This window comes from Ambystoma mexicanum, chromosome 9, assembly GCF_040938575.1.
Source record: "Ambystoma mexicanum isolate Mex_15411 chromosome 9, UKY_AmexF1_1, whole genome shotgun sequence".
In the NCBI taxonomy this organism is placed as follows: Eukaryota; Metazoa; Chordata; class Amphibia; order Caudata; family Ambystomatidae; genus Ambystoma; species Ambystoma mexicanum.
The window spans coordinates 1,220,165,558-1,220,188,462 of NC_090931.1; the positions used below are offsets into that span (position 1 = coordinate 1,220,165,558).

Consider the following 22,905-nt stretch of genomic DNA (forward strand, 5'->3'; position numbering starts at 1 on the left):
CCATACCCTGGGACTGACTACTGTCTCCCAGGGCATGTAAAGTCCCCATTGACTTTACTAGTCAATTTTTGTGAACTAAACCAGTACAACCCATCTTACTATGGAAGTACTGGGAAGGGTTAATAGTTTTTCCCTTATGTTCATTTTCGAGAGGTTAACGTACAGTCCTTCTCGCAAACGTTTCTGGCTGGTGGCTGTGGTTACTACCAAAAATATTTGACCGCAAAATTTTCCTATGGGATTTTCCCATTGTTCCAGGCTACCACTTTTTCTGACAGCCTCTAACATACTGCTGGTGTATTTTAATATTAACTTTACCCCGGTAGGTTTTATTTGCCAAAACTTTAATATAACTTCTTTCTCGTGTCTTTCTCTAAACTCCTAACCCAGGTTGGGGATCCTTTGTTCGTCCTTTTGGCGGGCTTCTGCCAAGAAGCCCTCCTTTCGGCGCCACTGAGTCTGGGGTGGGTCCATTGTGTGGGAGGGGGAGTAGGACCCCTGGACAGGGTTGCCTCAGCAACCCATGTCGCACTCTATCCTGATAGGCTGGAGGGTCTCCCGCCAAGATGACCACTCCCCTGTGTGAGCGACAGCTAGGCTGTTTGAATGGGGATCTTCTTGCATAAAAGCAGGGTCCTGAGGACTTGAAGAGCAAGACGTCGCCACTGGAACTAAGAAGCCGAAGAGGAGAGAAGCCAAAGACATCTGCAACAACTGAACCACCGGTGAAGCCCCGCTGCAGCGTCTCACCACTTTTCTCCACACGACGAGAGGAGATCTTCATCTGCAAGAGCCTTCTTCCCTTGAGCTGGTGGGGCCAACCAGTTTGTCAATCGCCTTGCTGGACCTGCCCCGGTCGACTCGCCAGTACCTTGTACTTGGAGACCAGATAGCCAGGCACCCGTCCACCCGGAGCGTGATTTAAAGGAGCGTACATTTTATTCGACGGGCAGCACCGTGGCTGGTTTCATCCGTGGGTAGTGCAGTAATTCGAACCTTCCTCCACGACGAGAGCCTCTCTTCCTCTGCTGGATCCCCCGAACTGCAGGAACTACCAGGAACAACCGCCACCGCAGGAGCCACTTCTTCATTTCAAAGGTACATTGTTCCGCCAGGCCGCCCTTTCTTCGCGGTAGCTCTAAAGGTATTTTAAATCCTTTACCTACCTGTTGGGTTGGCCGCCCCTCTCTCTTAACATTGTCTTTCACCTACTGCATCCACCTTTTCGAAATTGTTAACCAAAGACCTGACTGCAGCGACAAGAACATCTTGCTCCTGGGCCCTAGCCTTGTACCACTGACTCTGGCACAGGCCTATTGACCCTGGCAACATCTGTTTGAACTGCCTTCTTTAGATGCTTCTCAAGTAGAACTGTGTTGGTGCACCTACTTCTTATAACTACCCTTTTTTCCCCTTTCTAAAACTTGTGAAATGCCATTTTGCTCAGTTTTCATTTAAGTATTTCCTATACTGATGCACCGTCTTGCTTAAAATGGACCGCAAGCTTATGGAAAGTGTTGCTAGGGTGTGTAAGGAGATATTTCTAAATAACTTGTGCTTTCCCTCCCTTGTGAGAAATTGCTAGAGTATCCCTTGTGTGCGGTTTTCACTGTGCCGTTTTGCTCAGTTTTCACTCTGGCTCACTTGGTCTACAATTTAACTAGGGAGTGTGTATATTTTTCGTTGACTTATTTTAACTTGCTTGATGACTGTGATAGATGTGTTTAACTAGAAGTGTATGAAATAAAAATATATCTACTTTTGAATACAAAGCTTTCGTCAGTGTTTCCTTGTGCCATAGTACTGTAGGTCTATTTTGTAAACCCTAAATACTGCTCATCTCCCTCTTGAGATAAGTCTGACTGCTCAGCCACAGTTACCAACTAAATCTTTGTGGTACAGACGGATACCAACTGGGATTTATTGGTCTCACCTGTAGTGCTCCCTAAGGGAACTGCACAGCATTCTGCCTAACAGCAGCCATGGACCGGCTAACACTATCTGTTGTGTCCAAACCAGACTGAAGGGATTCACACATGGCGTCCTTGCCATCCTGCACGAGAGCAAGGAACCCATCCCTCTCTTCCCCCTTGGGAATATGCTCAGCTGCAAGAGAAACAGTTCCACAGAGTGGGTGAAAACCTTGCCAAGGCACAAGTGGAGTTGGCTGACTTCAACGTCATACTCTCCGCAGAAAACACCTTGCATGCCCAACCGTCGAAGCATTTTCTCATCCCTATCTGGAGGCATGGTAGGGTACGCCGCCTGCCTCTAGGTGGCCGTAGCTGCCTGAACCACCAAACTCTCGGGAGTGGGGTGAGATGAAAGGTACCAGGGGTCGCTACCGGAAGGGCGGTATTTTTTGGTTAACTATTTGTTAACAGCCGGAAGAGATTCTGGTGACAGCCAAGCAGCCGCCACCCTTTTCTGTAATGTCAGATGAAAAGGTAATACCGGGTCAGAGGACGGAACATGATCTAAAATAACCGTTAGATCATCCTGTACAAAAGCTTCAGGAGGACTGGACCAGCCCAGATACTCCATGACCCTAGCCATGAGCCTCCTGTAGGTCGACTCAGCATGAGCCCCAGGCTCAGGCCTGTCAAATTCCACCTCCGAAGAAGTGTCCAAACCACTGGCATCATGAAGAGTTTGCCTCAACTCTTCCAACGGACTGTCTCCAGAAAAGACAGGAGCCACATCAGGCTCAATAGGGTCAAATTCTAAATCTGACCTCTCCTCCTCTTCATAGAGGTTATCCAGGGGGAGGTAAAAGTCTTGTCTCGGAACAGCCGAGGCTCTGGAGTCCATAACAGGCCTCACAGACTTAGAAGTAGCCTTCCTAGAAGGATCCACAGTACCAGGGATCACCAAGGGTAAATTTCGGCCAAAAGGCCCCGACAGCGTCGAGTGTGCCGATGGCTTCGGCATCGACATCGACAAGGGCGCCGAGGGCTGATGCGAAGGCAAAGCTTCGACGTTCGTATCAGACGGACACAGCGCCGATGTAGTCAACGCCAACCTCGATCCCTTAGCAGGTTTCTGCGGTCTCGCTGGGGACGAGGACCGAGACCTGGAAGCACGTCTCTTAAGATCATCCTGAGCCTTGTCCGAACGGGACCTCGAAGGTTCCCGATGAGGATCGCACCGAGGACCTGAGCCCGAAGGCGTGCGAGCCACGGATCGAGACCGTTCCTTGCCGGCTTCGTCAGAAGGCGCGGACGGAACTGTGCCTAGCGACTGAAAAATCGCCAACATCTGCTCCTTAAAGGCAGCCCATTCCTCCGGGGTCGAGGACTTAGTTCGACAAGCCACTTTCCTCACGGCGCCATCCTCCGAAGAGGACGGGGAAGGCGACCGGTGACGGCGCTTCCTAGAATGCCGAAATGTGGAGGACGAATGGCAAGAACCACTCCGGGTCTGAGATCCCCGGGACTCCTTCCGACGTGGAGAGTCAGCCCTCGAATCGTCGGTGGACACACCCTTGGACTTGGATTTACAGGACCGACTGGGTTTGGAACCCCTACCTACCTGAAGCTTTCCCTTACACTCCCGGAAGGCCTTAGCAGTTAGCGACAGGCATTTGGAACAGTCTTCTGTGTCGAGACTCTCACCAAAGCACCACAAACAAATGCGATGCAGGTCGGTAATCGACATTTTTGACTTGCAGTCCCGGCAAGTCTTGAAGCCAGACCGCGGAGTCGGAGGGGTTGAAGAAGAAGCCATATTCACGATGAATACACGAGGTGTGCCGAGTCTCCGAAACAAACACGTTTGCGTAAAAAAATTGAACTGAGGCTACGGGTGCCGTGCGTCCTACTTATGACATCCGGTGACGTCACCCTCGACGGACGCCATCGACGCAGGAGCCCCTCTGCCGAAAAAGTTTCCGAAGTACACAGCTGTGGACATTACATGTCAAAGATGTGGAATATGTTGGAGGACACAATCCATTCTAACTCTGGTTAACAAAATGTTTCTTTGACATTGAAACTTCAAGAACTGGCTTGAGACTTTGCTACCTATGTGGATTTCTTTATTTCTTTTGAAGAACATTGGTGCTGAATCCTGGGGAAGGGAGTTATCCCAGATTACAAAAGGTTAGCAAGAAACTGTGAATGTAATTGTTTATGTTATCTGAACTGCCATATATTTTCTTTGTACATTGTATGTTTACATGTGAGGCCCAGACATCCTGTGTTAAGAGTGTTTCCCTTTAGTTTGGTTAGGCAGGGAAATCCTAATTAGAGTAGGTATAGTGAGGCATTTAATATCATCTATACTTTAATAAAATGGCATATTTTGAACAATCATCAAAAAGTTGCCCGCCTCGCATTGCTGACCCCTCCCACTGCCTGGATGATTTTCGGCCAAAACCTGTATACGTCTGCCTGGTGTGTGACTGGTAGGCTAGCTTAGCCCAGTCTCTGAGTGAATGTGCCATCAGTGTGGGACCCTCTACATTCTTCAGATGTGTACCTGAATTGCTGGAGGACTGCTGTTCAGATGAGCTGTGGCTACTGAGGACCTGGTTTGGCTACATTGACTGGACCTTGGTTCATTGGTCTTTGATCCTGGTTTCTTATAAGGTTGCTGTAATCCATAATGGGCTCTTCATCCTCATACTCCCCCCTCCCAGCCCCTAGTCCTTATTAATAAATGAAATGTCAGTTCATTATGGGACCATTTCCTGGGCACTGCAGTGCTATCTCCCTGAAATGTCCCTCTGGACCAAGCACCCTGAGGTGATGAGGCTCCTTAGCTTGGATGAGTAATGGGTCACTGCTCATTTCAGCGCAGTCTTGGGCTGTCCTGGGTCTCTGCCAACAGTTGCCCCAGTCATGGGACATTTTGCTGACTGGCTGCACCCTCATGCCCCCTACAGCAATGTCTCATCTGTCGCTACTTCTGCCTGGTCCGTCGACCCAGGTATCCCTGTTAATCGTCCTTTTGATCATTTGGGCCATCACTGGTTGAGGGATTAGATCCCTTGGTACCAGAGCCCTGCTACAGAACTGCAATGCAACCCCTGTAAATTGCAGGATTCTCTGGCGTTCATGGGTCATTTTCCAGTGACTGGCAATGTAAGTACTTCTCTCTTGGACCAGGGATCCCAATATATTATTTTGAGTCATCACAGGTCCTCTCTGTCCGGGTATTGTGGAGTTGCCCAGGCCCCCTGTACCACGTATTACCGCTGGATTGCATTGGTTGTAATCCTGCTTTGCTTCAATCCCTCTCTGATGCGTGGGGTGTGGGACCTTCTTGGGGGCTGCCTCCAGTGTTCCCTGCAGATGGTTGCTTTATTGTTTGCAAATGTAAAGTACAATAGTACTTATTTTACTTTAATTATCGCCTAATCGCGGCTCACCTATGGACTTTAAACGGAAAAGAGGCACTTACCTGGACATAGATATTTTCTCTGATCCCCCTTGGGTCGCTGGAGTTCTCCATCAATCCCAAACACTGACTTTAGAAGGTATCAGTCATTTATTAATGGATTTAATGTAATAAATCACTGCAGGTCACTTTTCCCATAGGAAACATTTGACACTATTACAAATTGTGCCATGTGTTTCTAAATGCATCTATGGGTGAACTGGGATCTGAACTAGGCTAAATACATTTTATCCAATTTGAATGGATTTTTGGGTGTCCAAATGATTTAACATGTTCATTACATCTAGGTAACGCATTAGGTGCAACACTTTACATTTTAGGTGTATTTGTCCTATAATGTTCAACCCATATACTAGTCTGGTTGAACCCCCTACAAAGGTTCAACCCATTTACTAGCCTGGTGATGCCAGGATATGTGTAAGTACTTACCTGTCTGTTTAGGAATACCTTTTCTACTACCTCCCACCCCTTTGCATTATTTGTAGAGTTTGCTATCAGGTAGAGGCCTTACATTTTCTTCACAAGTGCGAATGGCCTTCTTTCTCTATGTCCGTTTTGCTGTTCTTATCTTACACTGTTTTATTGTGTTATGTACACTACTTATTTGAACTAATAGTTGATTGATGTGCAATTCTAGAAGAAAGAGTGTATATTTTGCAGAATAACCGTGTCATGTAATTTCTTGGGTTCATCTGTTGGGACTTATTATACCTACCTATCTAGCTACCACCAACCTTTTGCTGAGTGGGGCCAAGATTGCTGTGCCATTGCTAACTTATAGCGAGTTTGATCTATCTTGTGGTTGGATCCGTGTTTACCCTTCGGTTAGATGTTCTCACACTTCTCAGTAGAGGGCTAGAAAAAAAAATGGCCCTAACATGATGTATTTAACAGTTCCCCACAAATACGAAGTTTTAGATTTGATACTGAATGCAGGGCTATAGAGCTGAATGCAACTGCCTGAAACCAAGTGGCAGTCTATTTAGAAGGGACTGTGGGAAAATAGGCTGGATTATACAGGTTTGAGTTTTATCACCGATATTATGGTTTCTCTTAACGGAACTAAAAACTGAATATAGCATATTGATTTTAGGGTAACTATCGAACACACATTTATATTCGTAAAGTTAACCACAAACATACATGATCCTCACTGTCTCGCTGTGTAGTATGTATTTCTGTGGCTGCTCCATGTCTGCCGTCCAAACGCTCTGTTGATTTCTCTGCAGCATCTGGGAACAAGTACTTAAAAATACAAATATATTTGTTAGTGCCACATAATACAAAAAGCTTAAAGAGGTTGTCCTAATTGAAATACAATGAACCTAAGAAAATTACGTACGTAAGAAAATTACACAAGATATTGGAAGCCTACTGTTCGTACTAGGCGTCAAGCAAGATATGATATTAGCTGGGAGGTGGGAGCCTCACAAGCAACACTGCACACCACATATTAACAGAAAATGTAGCGAGTGAACAAATCATCTTTCCAGCAGAAATGACAAAAATAATGGAAGAATTCAAAAGGCCATGGGCACAATAAAGGATAAGTCAATGAGCAGGAAAGTATAAAGCTGAGATTGGGTAAGGTTTGTACTTTGAAGAGCAGTAAAGAAAATGTGCAAACTAGATGGAGCCTTCTTTACGTTTTAACTCGGTTTCAATTTATCGTAAATAACGTAGGCAAGAGAAACAGCATCTAGTAGTGTGTACCATTGACTAAACTACCTCTTGATAAGATGATGGGAAAACATACTAACAGTATTGTTGTTATACATTACTGCTGATGGTAAATACTGCCAATGATCATTACACTGCCAGGGATAGAAAATACAATCAGTTGAAAACATTTAGCTGTTTTACCAGCAGCTACACAATTGCCTCCAGAGGTAAATGTTGGGGTAATTCCTACCAGTAGTGAAAATACATCTTTCATAACATATTTAAGCACCAACCACTCCATCACATATGCATGTACTGTCATTATTTTCTCATCACGGCAACAGCTGGATAAGGGTGCTAGCTTTTTAAAAACCAGCTCAGGGCTGATCCCATTTGTGGCAGTAAATACAGTCACAGTGTTAGGTCACTACTAAGTAAGCCCCAATGTCATTGTAGCTACCTTTTGTGTCTAGAGTATTTGTGTTCAAAGTGAGGCTTATACAAAGCATCCCTGAAGACTAACTCAATGTATTATATGCTACACCAATATGTTAAGGTAGTTTTTGTACAACCCTTTCTCGTTACAGTGGCAAGTCTCTCCGAGTGGCTGGTGGCAGTGGATTTTCTACCGACCTTTGTGAAGTTTACACAAAGGCTGCTATCGCAGCTGTGGTAAGGGACACATGGGTCACCATTGACCTAAAATGCTGTACGTCTTCTTTTTCCGCCAACTCACAATGGCTTGCCCTTTCTGGAGCCTTCCTCTGCTAACCTGGGTGGAGGACGTCCTGCTAACTCCTTTGTCTTCGACGGGGTCCCATTAAGAAATCCATCCGGAGGCGCCAGAGGGTTTGTGAGGACAGGAAAATCGGAGGACACAAACTTCTCAGGTCTTTGTCCTCCAGTATGTCTACCTAGATCCAGTTCTGACTGGGTTCCTGGCTGTCCCCTTGGGACAGTCACCAACCAAAGTTTGAATGCTGCATGCATGCTGTTGGCTGGGTTGCTGCATAAAAGGTGTGGGTCTTGATGCTGAAGCCAGAGTCAACCACTGGAAGATCCATGCCGAAGAAGAAAGAAGAGGACATCTGCAGCTACCTCCAGCAACTGCCAAGCGGACTGTGTGACCGCTGCTGCTCCAGCCCTCTGTTCTGTGCGACAGGGCAGATCCAGACTGGACGACTTACTCCCTTGGAATGGTGGGCCTAACCAGTCATGATACCAGCAACAGTTTGAACCATCCCACAAAGTGCTGTGACCTTCCAGGCCTGCAATACCTGGATGCCCTGGGACCTCGCTCTGCTGCCATGCATCGTCTCGTCCAGCGCGGTTCCCGCTGAAAACTCAGGGGCATCTGTCTGGGGGTACAGAGACTCCACCCTGATTGCACAAGTCCCCTCAGAAGAGTCAAGGACCGAGAAAAGGAAGAAAGTCTGCCGGGCGACAACCGTTGCTGCTACAAAGCCTGTGTCGAACCTCCACAACAAAGTAGCGCGAAGACCATCTGCTGGGCATCCTTGTGACCGAGACGGACTGTCTGCTCCCACCAAATGTTCCTCCTCCAACCACCAATGCCAGAGACCTGAACCGGACCTGCTGTCGTCTTCCCGTGGGGACCTGCCAGTGACAACATTGTTCTTCATCATAGAAGGTACTGTCTGACTCCTGGGTGCTTACATAGGCACTTTTTATGTTGCTGTTCGCTCCTCCTGAGCTTCTTGAGTCACGTTGGGATGGATGACCCAACCGTGTTCTCACGTGCCCAAGGACATCTGTCCTAGAGGCAGAAATTCTTCAGGTGGCCTATCCCACCTGAACCCTCTGAATCAAATTTCTTTACTTGCTCCGAAAAAGCATCACCTGCAAATTTCACAATTTTGACAGCATTTGCCTTCCTTTGTTATGGCACCCACAGGTCCCTGGTCCCCCAGTGCCTTCATCTGACTTTTGAGACTCTCATTCTCCAGATAGGGTTGAACTTCTAAAGTTGAGGCCTACACAACGTTATCTAACTAGCCAGTATTGCTATTTAGTAAATGTTGGTTGATGAACGATTTGCTAACCTAGAGCTACTCTTAACCGTTTTTCATCTAAAGGTCTACTATTGAGCTGAGTGAGTATTGCACACCAAATATCTAATGTATATATACGTGTGAACTATTTTTACTTACCTAAATTGGAGTGATTCTAACATTGTCCTAGCATATATAATAAATAACTATATTTTTATTTAACTAGTGTGTAAGTGCTCCCTTGACTAGAAGTGTGCTCAAAGGTCTTTGTACTCAACTAGAGCCCATCTCCCTCCTAGACTAAGCATGTCTGCTCGACCATAACTACCAAACCTTTTGGGAAGTTCAGGCCGAACCTAAGAGTTGGAGCCCTGTACAGGAGTGAGAGAGTCCTCTACAGTTCTACCGTTTAGTAAAACTCCCTCATAAAAAACAGAAAATGTCTTTGAGGACTCTCCTCCACTCAATACCTTTATGTGGGCCAACTATCACAGACAGGCATCCAACATAATGTGACCAAGGTTTGGGGCAAGGGAACCATATAGCTTAACAAAGCAGAGGACATGCCCTAGGGCCTGCACACATTAGTATAGTGCCCTAAAGTGACAACCCACCTTATGGTAGTTCCTAGACCAGGTGATCAGCACCCAACACATAGGCAAGGAAAAGGAAGAAAAGTGAAACAGACGTTTGAACCCACATGAAAATATTCCTAAACCCACCATGGCCAACACTGCAGAGCTTTGTTGCTGATGAGCAAAAAGCAGCTCCTGGGTATCAGGCATCACCTGTTAGTCAGGAGCTACATCTGGGGAACCATGAGCTAGGACATTGTGCACAGCAAATCTAGTGTGTGCGTAAGATGCAAATTAACTTCATGTCCATTATATATTATCAGATAGGCTTTAAATGTCTATTAGGTGTGCCCTTTATCCTCTTATACACATTCCCAAACCTACACAGTTGATATTACATAGCTATGTTTGTATGGCACCACTGCCTGGGGAGTCATAAGTAGCTTTTGGTAGCCCGGCACCCCTTGTCTATAACCAGGAGTTACATTGCTCCCAGCTCCAGCAATTCTGAACCCTGACTGATACTCCATTTTAATTCCAGCCTTCCAGGGCATAGTATTTGAATAATACAAGAATGCACACATTATAATATTAGAGGGTGGACAATTTTCTTACAGACCCAAATGCCTCCAAGAAATGAAGATAATTTTTAAGAACGATTACCAGGGCACTTCGCTCCCAGGAACAATATTCAGTTTCCAAAATGAGTTCCACTGGCGCAAGTATTCACTTTTACAGGATTGAAGAGCAGAACTTTAAAATACCCTTATAGGTACAGGAGATATTTCCTGGGGCAAGAAGTCAGTCCCAAAAAGTCATTTCAGGAGAGTTCCAGGGTAAGTATAAAGTTCCATAGAAGTCAATGGGACAACGTCAGTGGGCCACCTGCTCGTATGGGTTAAATTAAAGGAAGTCTCTGTTTTACCCTAAAAGGTGTGGATTCATCCACAAACCACTCCAGAGATGTGCGGAGGGGACCTCAAGAGCTCCAGATGTCTATTGAAGAACCAGAAGCTCCAGGAGGAGTTGCAGCATAGCAGGAGGGACGCCAATGTAAGTCAAAAAGAAATGAGGTGGAAACTGTCCTCAAAGAATCTTCACCACGGACCAGACTGTTCCCTAAGGGTGAGTATCAAGAATAATCACCCATCCAAGGACCAAGAGGTAAGTATTCACGGCAGTCGTTTCTGCGAAAACTACCCCACAACAGAGAAACAACCTGGTTAAGTACAGGCTTCTTGCCTACGTGTGGCTTACAGAACCTTGTGCCAAGGGGCTTGAACCCCCAAACCAAAAAAGAATCACTATGATGGAAAAGAAGACTAAAATGAGTTCCCACAACAACAACCTTCAAGCCATGAGTGAATAATCCAGGAAGGAAAACTCTGGAAAGACTAGGGAAACAGTGAAGATGATTCCTGGTGGCTGGGTGGATAAAGGAGGGTGGTAGCCCATGATCCTAGTACAGGCTTAACAGCTTGGGGTGACCCAAGAATTCACACAGAGCAGATGAAGTAGGGTGGTGGTGTTCAAACACAACCTTCTAGGGGGGGCACAGCTTTCAGCACTAAGGAGGGAGACCTGGGCGGAAGCAGAGGTAAACGGCCCCGAAAACAGTTCCAGCATGGAAGACTCATGCGCCCCCTTTGTTACCACCAGGGGGTGCAGAAGCTCGGCTGCCTGATCCGTCGTCTCCTCACTTCAGGCTGATTCAAACCGTACGAATCTAATATTCACTACAATTTTCCTAGCCATACTTCTCAGATCCTGCCAAACTTCGGTGCACCTACGATTCGAGTCTTATCCTGAATTGCACTCTCATTCAACTTAAACCCAGCACCAGGACCTCTATTGCATTCTCAGCCGCAGGCCTCTTCTCGGTCTTAACTGTGAGCTGGTGAGTTGGAACTTCATCTACAGCTCCCGGACCTCCCCCATCGACTCGCTCTACTGCCTGTGGACTATCCGATGCCTACCTGACTGCTCCGTCCTACGCAGGCCTGCTGCCTTCACCGACGTCAACAGGACCCCCTCTCATCTCCGGCCTTCTTCATCTGCACTGGTCGCCCGTTCCTCCGGACTCCTCAACTTCAGTCAGTGTCCCTCCTGTCATCTGCCTTTTCGATCCTCTAGTTATTGAGGGCCCGCTCAGTTCTTACAGCAGGCCTCCTGCTCCAGACCGGGCACTCCACTGGCCGGCGCCGCTCCTCCTACCCAGGGCCTCTTACATCACCTGCCCTGCCGTCCTGCTGGAGGCGCTGCCGCTGGTGTCCGGTCAAAGGGTCGAATACATTGTTTCGAAATACAATAGTTTCGATGGACCGAAAAAAAAAGTCAAATACCTGTTTTTAAATGTCTTTTGTTGTTGCTTTTGTATAGGAAAAAAAAAGTGTTTTTACGCTAAAAAGAGGGCTCCGGCACATACTGCACATAATTGGCTGTCTGTCAGCTCAGCCTTGACACGGACCTTCTCCATCCACCGGACCTCCGCAGCTGTCATCGACCACCTCGTCCTCTACCTCCTGGACATTGTCTGTGGAGACCGCCAGCTCCTTCCTCACTGCCTTGTTGACATCTGCCTGTCTGCCTCCTCCTGACTTCGGTTTCCTTCTCCACCAGAATAGCCCTCTTCCACCAGCAACAGGACGCTCTTCGGCTGAGGCTGCCTGCCCTGTCCCGCCCTTGGACCGCCTACTTTCACCTGACCCCTCCTTCCTGTCTGTGGGTTTTCATCCCCACCTGGGCCCTCTTCTGGCTTACCACCACCCAGCCCTCCACCAACTTACCCTGCCTTCACCTCCTGCCTGACCCTCTGGTCTCCCGCCTCCTGGACGTCTGCTACAAAGGCATCCAGCTTCTTCCTCACAGCAGTAGCCCTATTCCATCAGCATCAGGACGCTCTGCTGCTGAGGCTGCCTGCCCTGTCCCGTCCTTGGACCGCCTACTTTCACCAGACCCCCTCCTTCCCGACAGTGGATTTTTACCCCCACCTGTGCCCTCATCTGGCTTGCCCTGCCCTCTTTCACCGAACCAAGACGCTCTGCTGCCAAGGTTACTGCCCTGTCCTACACTCGGACTGCCTACCCTCACCGGACCCCCCCTCGCACTCTCTATCCCTACCTTCAGTAAAGTACCTCCTACAGACCCCGTTTCCTCTCCCTCCCCTTGCTTGCTAACCAGTCCCTTCAGACCCTCTCTATCTTCTCTGCTCATCACTCTCTCCTTCCCCCTCTGTCATGCGTGTTGCCAGACTCTCCTCGATCACCTTCCTCTCCCCTCCCCCCATCCTACCCCTTCTCCTCCCTCCCTCTCATCCTCATGCCTACCCCCATGACTTACCCCTTTGCCTGTTCACCCCTCACCCCTCCAACTGTCCCCCTTCGTCCTAATTTCATCTACCCCCCTACTGCTGAACCCTCCAGTCTCATTAACATTGCCCTCGGAAACCCCAGATCCCTCTGCAACAAGACTGCTGCGGCACTAGACATGTTCTTCTGATTTAACCTTAATTTCCTCTGTATTACTGAAACTTGGATTCCTCTTACCAATTCTACTGTACCAGCTTCTCTCACCACCCCCGCCCCTCCTCCACCTCCTCTCATGTCTCACGCCCCTCTGGTCGCAGAGGCGGTATTGGTCCTCTACCACCCTAAATGTCTTTCCTCCACCCCTACTCTATCTCTCCCTACCTTCACTTCCTTAGAATACCTATTCAAATCCTTCACTTCCCCTCACGCTATCTCCTTCCTAATTATCTACAGATCTGGATCACCTCTCTCTCATCTCTCCCTCCCCTCTCGTTCTTGGTGATTTCAACCTTCCCGTCTTCAACTCCTCTCAACCTTCCCCTCTCCTCACTCGACTCCTACCTTCTCTTTCCCCTCCTTACTCCTCCTACTCACTCCTCTGGCTCCACTCTTGATCTTATCTTTATCTCAACCTTCTCCCCCCACCCGTTTCTTCTCTTCCCAACTATCTTTCTGATCATGCCTTGCTCTCCTTCTCCCTCACTCCCCCCTCCTCATCGTCCACCCCCTCTTCTTCCCCCTCAACCTTCTCCCGACAGGATCGCCACAACTTTAGCCCTTCCCTCTTTTTCGACTGCTGCTCCTCTTCTCGTCCCCCTCTCTCTGACTTCTCTTCTCTCTGTCCTCCTCCAGCTCCTCCAGTCTGAACAACCAACTCTACCCCCTTACCTCATTCCATCCTTCTCGCAAACCGTCCCAACTTTGGCTTTCCCCTCACCTTCTGTCCATGCGTTATCTCCTCCGTCGACTTCAACGAAGCTGGCTTAAATCCCGCTCTCTGGCTAACGAAACCTCCTCTTTCTCATATCACTCTTTATGACTCTTGCCTCAACTCAGACAAACGTTCCTACTACTCGAACCTTCTCCTTTCCCAAGCCTCGCACCCTCGCCATATTTTCCAAACCCTCTCTCGTCTTCTCTCCCTGCCTACTCCTGACCCCTCTGCTAACTCTCCTCTCTCTCCTTCCGACTTTGCTGACTTTTTCTCTTCCAAAATTCTCTCCCTACGCCAAAACATCCTCCTCTCCCCATCCTTTTCCACTCCTCCCTCTTCTCGCCCCCCCTTCTGCTTGCATGTCTAACTTCTCTCCTGTCACTCCGTCCAGTGTTTCCCTTCTCCTGTCCAAAACTTCCCCTACTGTTGCCCCCTCTGATCCCCTTCCCACCCTCCTTATTCTTAAGATTTACCCGCTCCTCATTCCCTACTCAACCACTGTCTTCAACATTTCTCTCTCCTCAGCTACCTTTCCTTCAGCCTTCAAATAAGCTATCATCCCCATCCTGAAGAAACCTTCTGCTAACCCTCTTCTTGCTTCCAACTTTCGTCCAATCTCACTCCTTCCTTTCCTCTCTAATCTTCTTGAACGCCTAGTCTACTCTCAAGTCACAGCTTTTGTATCCACTCATTCTCTCCCCCACCCCCATCTCAATCTGGATTCCACCCTAAACACTCCACTGAGAATGCTCTCACTTATGTTCTCAACTCCCTCCTTACCGCTCGCTATGCTAAGCAATACTCTGTCCTTATCCTCAACCTTTATGCTTTGATACGGTTGATCACCCCTTACTCCTCAATACTCTGTCCTCAATTGGCTCTCCACTTACCTCTCCAATCGTTCTTTTGCTGTCTCCTGGGGCGGCCGCACCTCCTCCAACATCCCCTTGGACTACGGTGTTCCCCAAGGCTCTGTACTCGGCCCTTTTCTTTTCTCACTTTATACCTCCCTTCTTGCCCCTGTAATCGCCTCATTCGGTATCTCTCATCATTTCTACACAGATGACACCAAGCTTTTCTTCTCCTCTTCTTTCACTCCTGACCTCCATCTCAACTCATCTTCCTGCCTTACGGCTATCAAAAACTGGATGTCATCCCACTTTCTCTCCCTCAACACTGACAAGACAGAAGTCCTTTTCTATCCTTCTGACAGCCCCCTCCTGCCTTCATCCACTTCCCCCCCTTCTAATCTCTGCTCACCCCCGCAATCTAGGTCTCTACTTTGACTCCTCCCTCTCCTTTTCGCACCATATTTCTCTCGCCTCTCGTGCCTGTCGCTACCAGCTCTTCAATATTCACAAGATCCACTCCTTCCTCACTTTCCATGCCTGTAAACTCTTAATCTCTGCCCTCATCTTCTCTCGTCTGTTCTACTGCTCTTCTCTTCTTTTTGGTCTTCCTGCCTCTCATCTAGCCCCCCTCAAATCGCTCTACCACTCCTCTATCCGTATACTTTGTCTCCTCGCGTCTCAATTTCCTCCTCGCTCTCTTACCTTGGCTGGCTTCCCTTTCACTCTCAACTTAAATTCCAATTCCTCTGTCTTGTTTTCAAATCTCTCCATGACCTCACCCCCCCTATCTTTCTTCTCTCCTCTCCTCTCATTCTACACTCCCTCCCGGTTTCACCGCTCTGCTGATCTCTTCTTACTCATTGTTCCCCCGTCCCCATGCGCCTCGTCGCGTTTCTGTTCCTTTCAGCTTTTGGCCCCCCTACATTGGAATTCTTTACCTCTCTCTATCCGCTCCATCCCTACCTCCTACTCCTTCATAGCCTCCCTAAAATCTCTTCTCCATTCCCCCCGACCTCCCTCCCTACCTTCACTCCTCTCCTACTTCCCTATTCTCCCTCCTACCCACATTCCTACCCTCTCCTTTCCCTTATCCCTCCTCCTATCCCCCTAGAAACTTCATTTTTCCCCTTGACTACCTCCTCCTTTCCCTTACTCCTCACCCCTTCCCTCACCTTCTTCCACCTAGGTAAATTGTTCTACATATTGTTTCACTGGTTTGTTTCCCGATTGTATATATGCTGCTTTCATTATTCTTGTATCGTGTTATATTGTAAAGCGCTTTGGATTAAAGCGCTATATAAACCGAATAAATACAAATACAGAACATGAGGGAATGCAGCAGGAGAAGGCAGGAAGCCCAGAATGGCCTCCCAGGAGATGAGAACCCTTAACAGGATATGCACAAACGACTAAACAAAGCTAGTATGGTTTACTGAGGGCTTTAAATGGCAAAAAAGGCGAAAAAATGGCAGAAATTGCCAGGAAAACTCCTTCAGCAAGTCGGCATGCCTACTTTGTTCAAGTTCCACTACAGACAAGCAAAAGGAGGAGGCAAGGACAAGGCAGGGACCAGACAGAGCCTTAAGAGCCATTGCAAATGGGCAATGCCAAGGGCCAGCCCATCAATCACTGGAGGAAAGTGGACAGATAGGGTATTGGGCGGGTAGTTTTATAGAGCGCAGCTATCACCTATACGCATCTTGGTGCTGTAGCTTGTGGAACATCATTGTTGAAAGCAAACAGACTCACATAAGAGCTTATTAAAAAAAATATTTTTAAAGACTTCCGAAACGTCACTAAATTAGTCGCAGTGCAAAGTGCAGGGCATGCCACATTTAACTTGCCTTAATTGCAAAGGTGCGACGCCCCTTCTGTATTTTCTTTATTTTAAAGAGCATCTCCAGCTTCAATTTATTTGAAAGAGGGTTAATTCTGTTAGAGGTTTCTCAAAAACCAAACACAAGCTCTTAAATGTGATTCATTGATCTACAGGGAGGCAATGCAGAGAGCACAGGGCCAGTGAAATGTAATCATTTTTTTTTACTTTTCATTAACACCTTAGCTGCAGCAATCTGAACCGTCTGCAGCCATTGGATCAAGGGTTTTGAAAGACCCAAATATATACGTTATTAAAGTCAAAGCGAAAAAGGTAAAATAAGTTGATGATGCAACAAACTGCAAACCATAACCACAGAGCCGATTATATAGAATTTAATGATCAAATGTGTCAAATGCTGCCAAGTCGAGTAAGATCAGAGCGCAGGAGGGCCCTATGTGGGGTTTTCTCCCTCATTAAGTCAGGAATGGAGCTTGTGATTAGGTCCGTACTACAGCGTGGTCTAAAACCCATTTGGGCCCTGTCTGTTAATGCTGCATTCTCACCAAATGTTTGGACCAGAGTAACTACTATTCTTTCGAGTTGCTTAGATGAAAAAGCAAGCTGCAAGATTGGCCTAAAGTTCCCAGTGTCTGTGGGGTCCAAAGATGGCTTCATGAGTAGAGGTTTGATCACAGAGTGTTTTCAACTGGTGGAAAAGAGATTCCTGAAGAGTACTGAGCCTGAATATTTAGTGGCAGAAAGTAGTCTTGTAAGTTTATATTTATCCCGGATAGTAAATGATTTATGGTTATTATGTGTGGGGTGATACTATCAGACTAATTGGCAAGGGTCAGATCATACCTAATTTTCTCAATTTTATATGAGAAATCGTGCATTAGACTGCAAATAATTGTGTCGTGTGGACAGATGTAGTTTTAGGTCCAGTGCATATCTCATTCACCACTACAATTGTCTTCTTGGGTACATTAAGAGGTGGATCAATTTTATGACCACATTGCATCTTTTTTGTCTTCGATTTCTTTTTCTAGAAACATTGATTTTGTTCAAGCTCCTGCTGAGCATTTTCATTACATGTGTGACACTAGCATCCTTGTAGGTTCCTACCTTTAAGTCTTAAGAGATTTAATTTGGATGTATGTGATTTTACTGCAGAGCGTAATTTTGAATTCGAAATAGCGAATTTGAAATGCGCACCGTGGTGAAATCAGGCATGATTTCAGTAGCATGCCCTAACCCGATGCACTTACGGCCCCCCAACTTACCTGTTGGCTGCACGCTTTGTTGTGTGCCGCCAACTCACCCATCTCTATGCGATGCTGTCTTCCTTCACTTACGTGGAGGGGAACCGGCACCTCAGGGTCCTCTGTTTCTTTTTTGTTCAACTTTATTTTACAGGAAGCGGGGGACACCCCCGATGACATTGTAGAGAACAAGGGTGCGGGGGACCACCTGCAATCCCTGCTCCCCTTGTTCGCTACAATAGTACTGTATGGTATATTTGGTTGAATGAAATCGTTTCCGTACAAAATTCTGAGGAAAAAAAACATGGTATTTTTTTGTTGTTGAAATTCTTTACAGAATCTGTTTAATTCATGTGTAAACCATTTTTTACTTTGATTCCCTGCAGCTGACAATTTAGATGTGGCTAAGGGGGCCAGTTTATCAAGGATCTCTCAAACTTGACAGTCTAATTCCATCAACAACTCATCAGGGTTATTTACATACAAAGGTGTTCTGAGACAGGGGGGATGGGTAGCTAGCTCTCTAGTCGCTTCCCTGCAAACATGGTTCCATGGACGTGTCCAAAACTAGAACAAGGGAAAGAGACCTAGTCTTATTGGTACATAAACCATCAATTAAAAAAGGTATACCAAAATGATCGGTCCAAGAAAAAAGAATCACAGGGATTTCTGAAACTTCGGAAGACCATGCAAAGATATGCCCAGCAGAGTGGGAGGAGTAGTTAATAAGTGCTGCCAGAGTAAGGTCTTGTAAGGAGTTCCCTAAGAATAAAATACTTTTATAGGTTTTGGACAGTCCAATAGTTAAAATCTCATAGGGTTATTAACTTCTCATTTACCAAAGTCCCCTTGCTCCCACTGCAACTTCCTGGTTGTGCATGATGCCGTCCAACATTGAGTGTGATAATACTGGTTGGTCAGTGGAACCATCACTCAGCCTACAACAGCCCAAAGGAAGTGAGAGGGAGAGCCCAATGTCCTAAACTGGTCTCTAAATCAGTTTGTACCAATATGGAGGTTGCCATGTGGGCTCACAAAGAGCCCATGTGGCCAGAACTGACATTCTGAGCCTACCTGGTGGTCGCCCTGAACAAAGGAAGGCATACAATTCAAAATGTCCAATAGAGGGATTTTTTTTAAAAACACGATAGCACCTTAATGGCTGTCGAAAAGTTGCATTAGGCTACCAAGGCAGTAGAATGGCTTGCACCAATGATGAGACAAAACTAAAAAAACAGCTGCTGCCACCAACCTACTTCCTAAAACCAATGCAGGGTGATAGAAGCATGCTAGTACCATAGGCCTCATCCTTCCATAATTTGGGGCCTATGCTTGCAGACCCTACAGCCTAGACCCATTACCGCAATTCAAAGCCGGAAATCGCCCCAGCGCAAAAGTCTCCTAACTGCTGCAACACACTCCAGTAAATTTCTTCATTTTGGTTATCTTCTGACTTCAAATTCGTCATTGGTCCCATTTATATGAGTTATTGGGGCTACTGACCACATACAGTAGTGCACAGGTTGAAAAGACAATTTAAAAAACGCAACTAAAGCTCGCCCCCTGCAACGTTGAACACTGTCATGCACAACCAGGAAGTTACAGCGGCAGGCAGCGGCCTTCAGACACGGTAGGTATTGGGGCAAGCAGGGCATGTCGATGATCACAGGGTGGTGGCGGTGATTGGATGATGCAGAATTGTTTTGGGATACTGCGGACACAGGGAGCGTGGGAGGGGGCTGGGTGGGCAGACAATATAAGTGAGTTTGGGCGTTAGACACATATCAATCATTCTGGGCGAAGACGAGAAAGGTGGGAAGGGAATCCCCTCAATATAGGCACAAATCCATCCTTTGAAGGCTGCACCAAATCAGCCAATAAAAGAGGCCTTTTTTGGGTACGGCCTTCAGTGGGCGGTTTAGTGGCATAGAACCTTATGTGCCTAGGGTCTCTGAATTCAGACCTCTATTATGGGTACCAGATGGCAACACCATCTGTCTCTGGATATCTGGTCCATGCTATCATTTTCCTTCTACAGTGCCTTCTTACTCACATCTTTACTTGGACCTCCTCTGGTGATATGTCTCATCTACTTAATACTGAAGATTGTCTGTTGTTGCGCCTGTACGAAGATGGTAACTTGACAGTTCTAAACCACAATTGGGAGCTGCCCATTGTCTTTTTCCCCATTGATTTCTATGAAAAACCGTTGAAAACTACTCTTAAGTAATGAAACCTCATCTGCTAAGAATTGTTCATACCGGTTTGATCATCATTTGGTGTGCCTAGGGCCACTTCACTGTTTTTATTGCTGCGTTTAAAACTATAGTATTTACTGATAATTATAGATGTTTTCTTCCAGTAGAACATTTAATAAAATATATTTATTTAGTGGTATACTGAGCGGACATCCTTTTATTGTGTGCTTATATATGAGTGAACCGTACATTATTGAAATCCTGCTCCCCTCCTAAAAGTGAAGCTTACAATGTTCTGCCTATTTGCAACTGAAAGAGCCAGGTTAAACTTGAGAGAATCCCTGCTTAAAGAGGCTGATTTTTATAAATCCTCAACAGTGGACATTTGGAAAATCTCCCCGACGCCTGGCTGCATTGTCCCATGATAGGGAGTGCCAGCGGTAGTACATTCTGACAGCTTCATTTTTATTACTGCCTGTAGTTAGCCCAAGCGGTATCTGCTATTAGTGGTAACCAGGTGGAAAATATTTCATATGGTTGGACTGCATTTTCCCTTTGTGTAATGGGAATTTCACTAAACCTAGCAGTAACAGACAATTACAGCCATACTAACTGTGCTGTAATATGTGAGAGACAGCAAACATAAGAGATTTAATCAGTTCTTAGCTGCTTACATAAAAAATATATATATATATACATATATAATTCAAAAAAAAATGTTTAAGGTGGCCATTTGACTAAATTGTCATTTTATTGAAGATTTTATGTTTATTTATTTTGTCATTCGGAGAGCGCACCGAACCCAGAGGCATCAAGGCGCTGGTTACAGAAAGCGCTGTTACAGGACAGTAGGCTTTTACCCGTAGTACTGCTACAGAGATTCTACCCAACAGTTAAGGTCATAGGTGCCCTAATACAGTTACAGAGATTATGAAAGACAGCCAAGACCGTAGGGGAGCTGGAAGTACATTGTTTCAGAGAGGTGAAGAAAATAGGTTATATATCTTGTGAGAAGAGCCATGTTTTGAGGCCTTTGCGGAAGGACCAGAAGGAGGTTTCAGATCTTAGATGAGGAGGTAGGGCGTTCCAGTATTTTGCTGCCACCACTGGGAAGCTGTGGCCCCCTGCTTTTTGCAGTTTGAATCTGGGGTGGCTGGTAGGTGGGAGAGGGAGGTCCTGGTTAGTCTATTGGATTGAGATTTCTTGAATTTATTAGATAGATATCTAGGGGCAGTATATGCCAAGCTTTTGTGAGTTTGTGTCAGAGTTTTGAAATGGTCCTTTTTGGAAATACTCAATGCTGCCTTAGGGCATTTTGAATGACATGCCGTTTTTTGATGTTGCCCATGGTGGTTCCTGCAAAAAGGGCATTACAATAGTCTAATCTGGAGACAATGAGGGCTCTTACTAGTGTGATGCAGGTGTCTGTTGGAAGGAAAGGTCTACCGGAAGTAATACGTTTGGTTGTGTAAGCCGAGGCTGACGCTATGGCGTTAACCTCTGAAGGCATATACCTTGATACGCACACACCCAAGGAAATACAACCCACTAGGGAAAGAAGCTAAGAGATAGCTGTTTCAAGGATAACAAGGATTACTTGCACACAATACAAATGCCAGCAAAGGACTCTGCTGTCCGAGAGCGCTCTGCTCTTACATCATCAAACAGAGGGTTATAAACACAAACAGCGTCATCTCTATAAGGAACATTTTGGTGCTCCTGATTGGAGGCACCCTATACATGGGCTTGCTCCATAGGGGATGCCAAGCGATAATTGGCTGGCTCTCCTCCGTCGATATGGCTCCACGTGGGTCAGCTCAGCTCATCCTCGTGGTGAAGGTCAAGGCAATTCTGAAATACACAGTTTCTTAGCTAAACTAAATAACTGAGACATGCTATTCATTCATTATGGCAGTCACCTGGGCGGCACAAGAAAGGGGTTACAGGGAGAGGGGAGAATAACATACAGTCATGCTGACCCACACATTCAGGGCTCCATTGATACCACGGTCCCCGCACCTAGTGCCTCCCCACTGGGGATTGATCTGTGATTTACCCTTCTTGGTATCTCATATTTGCGGGAGACACATGTTATTACTGGGGGAAGTAAAGTCATGTGGACTTTAGATCTTTTGTGGGTACTTTATGGAGGTTATCACCTGGAGGCTAGTTGCTTATCAGAGATCCAGGGGAGTGGGGTCGAGTTAGTGATGTGCGGCCAGCGCCGGACTGGCTGGGTGGGAGTCAGAGGCTCCATTGGCAGTTTAGTGGAGATGAATAGATAGATCCCGGGGCCTGGTACTGTTTTACGCTCTGTGTTGGGCACATTCCTGAAGGCGATACTGAGGATGTGCAACACTGCAGAGACAAGAGGGAAATTGACTTCCGTGGAAACAAGGCTCAAGCGGAGCGGGCGTATTGTGTAGAAATTGGGCCTTGTGAACCAGGAACGTGGACAGTGCAGGTCTGCAAGTTACCCGAGTAGGTCTAATAAAAAAATGGAATCTAGGGCTATGTGTTTTCTAGTTCCGCGTATCTACTTCTAGGTGCTACAAAGCCTCTACATCTCGCCTAATGGTGCCAGCTACTCCCCCCCTTGTACGTCATATCACCTTGTATGGGTTTCGTCTGATTTGGAAGTGCCTAAGGGGGTGGGATTGGCTCATTTCCATCCCAACACCTGTCTGGTGAGTGAGGGATGAATTCAGATAGACCAAGAGTTTTAACTTCTTTGGAGACTGGGATGCTGTTGCCGTCTATGGTAAATGTCGTGTAAACTCTGTCACGATTATTTAGAAGATTTTGAGATCCGAGGAGAAGCAGCTGGGTCTTATCATCAAGGCAGAGCGAGGGGAGGGTGTAAAGATTGGTGGAGGGGTTATCT

General features: G+C 46.6%; 1 protein-coding gene across 2 annotated transcripts in view; it reads right to left on the minus strand.

The window, feature by feature from the left end:
- RAB3GAP1 (RAB3 GTPase activating protein catalytic subunit 1) overlaps positions 1-22,905 on the minus strand; it is a 1,600,561-nt gene that overhangs the window by 742,211 nt on the left and 835,445 nt on the right. For both annotated transcript variants that reach the window (XM_069616562.1, XM_069616561.1), the window contains exon 14: positions 6,544-6,645. In XM_069616562.1, coding sequence (XP_069472663.1) covers positions 6,544-6,645 — 102 coding nt within the window. The remainder of the gene's footprint in view (positions 1-6,543; positions 6,646-22,905) is intronic.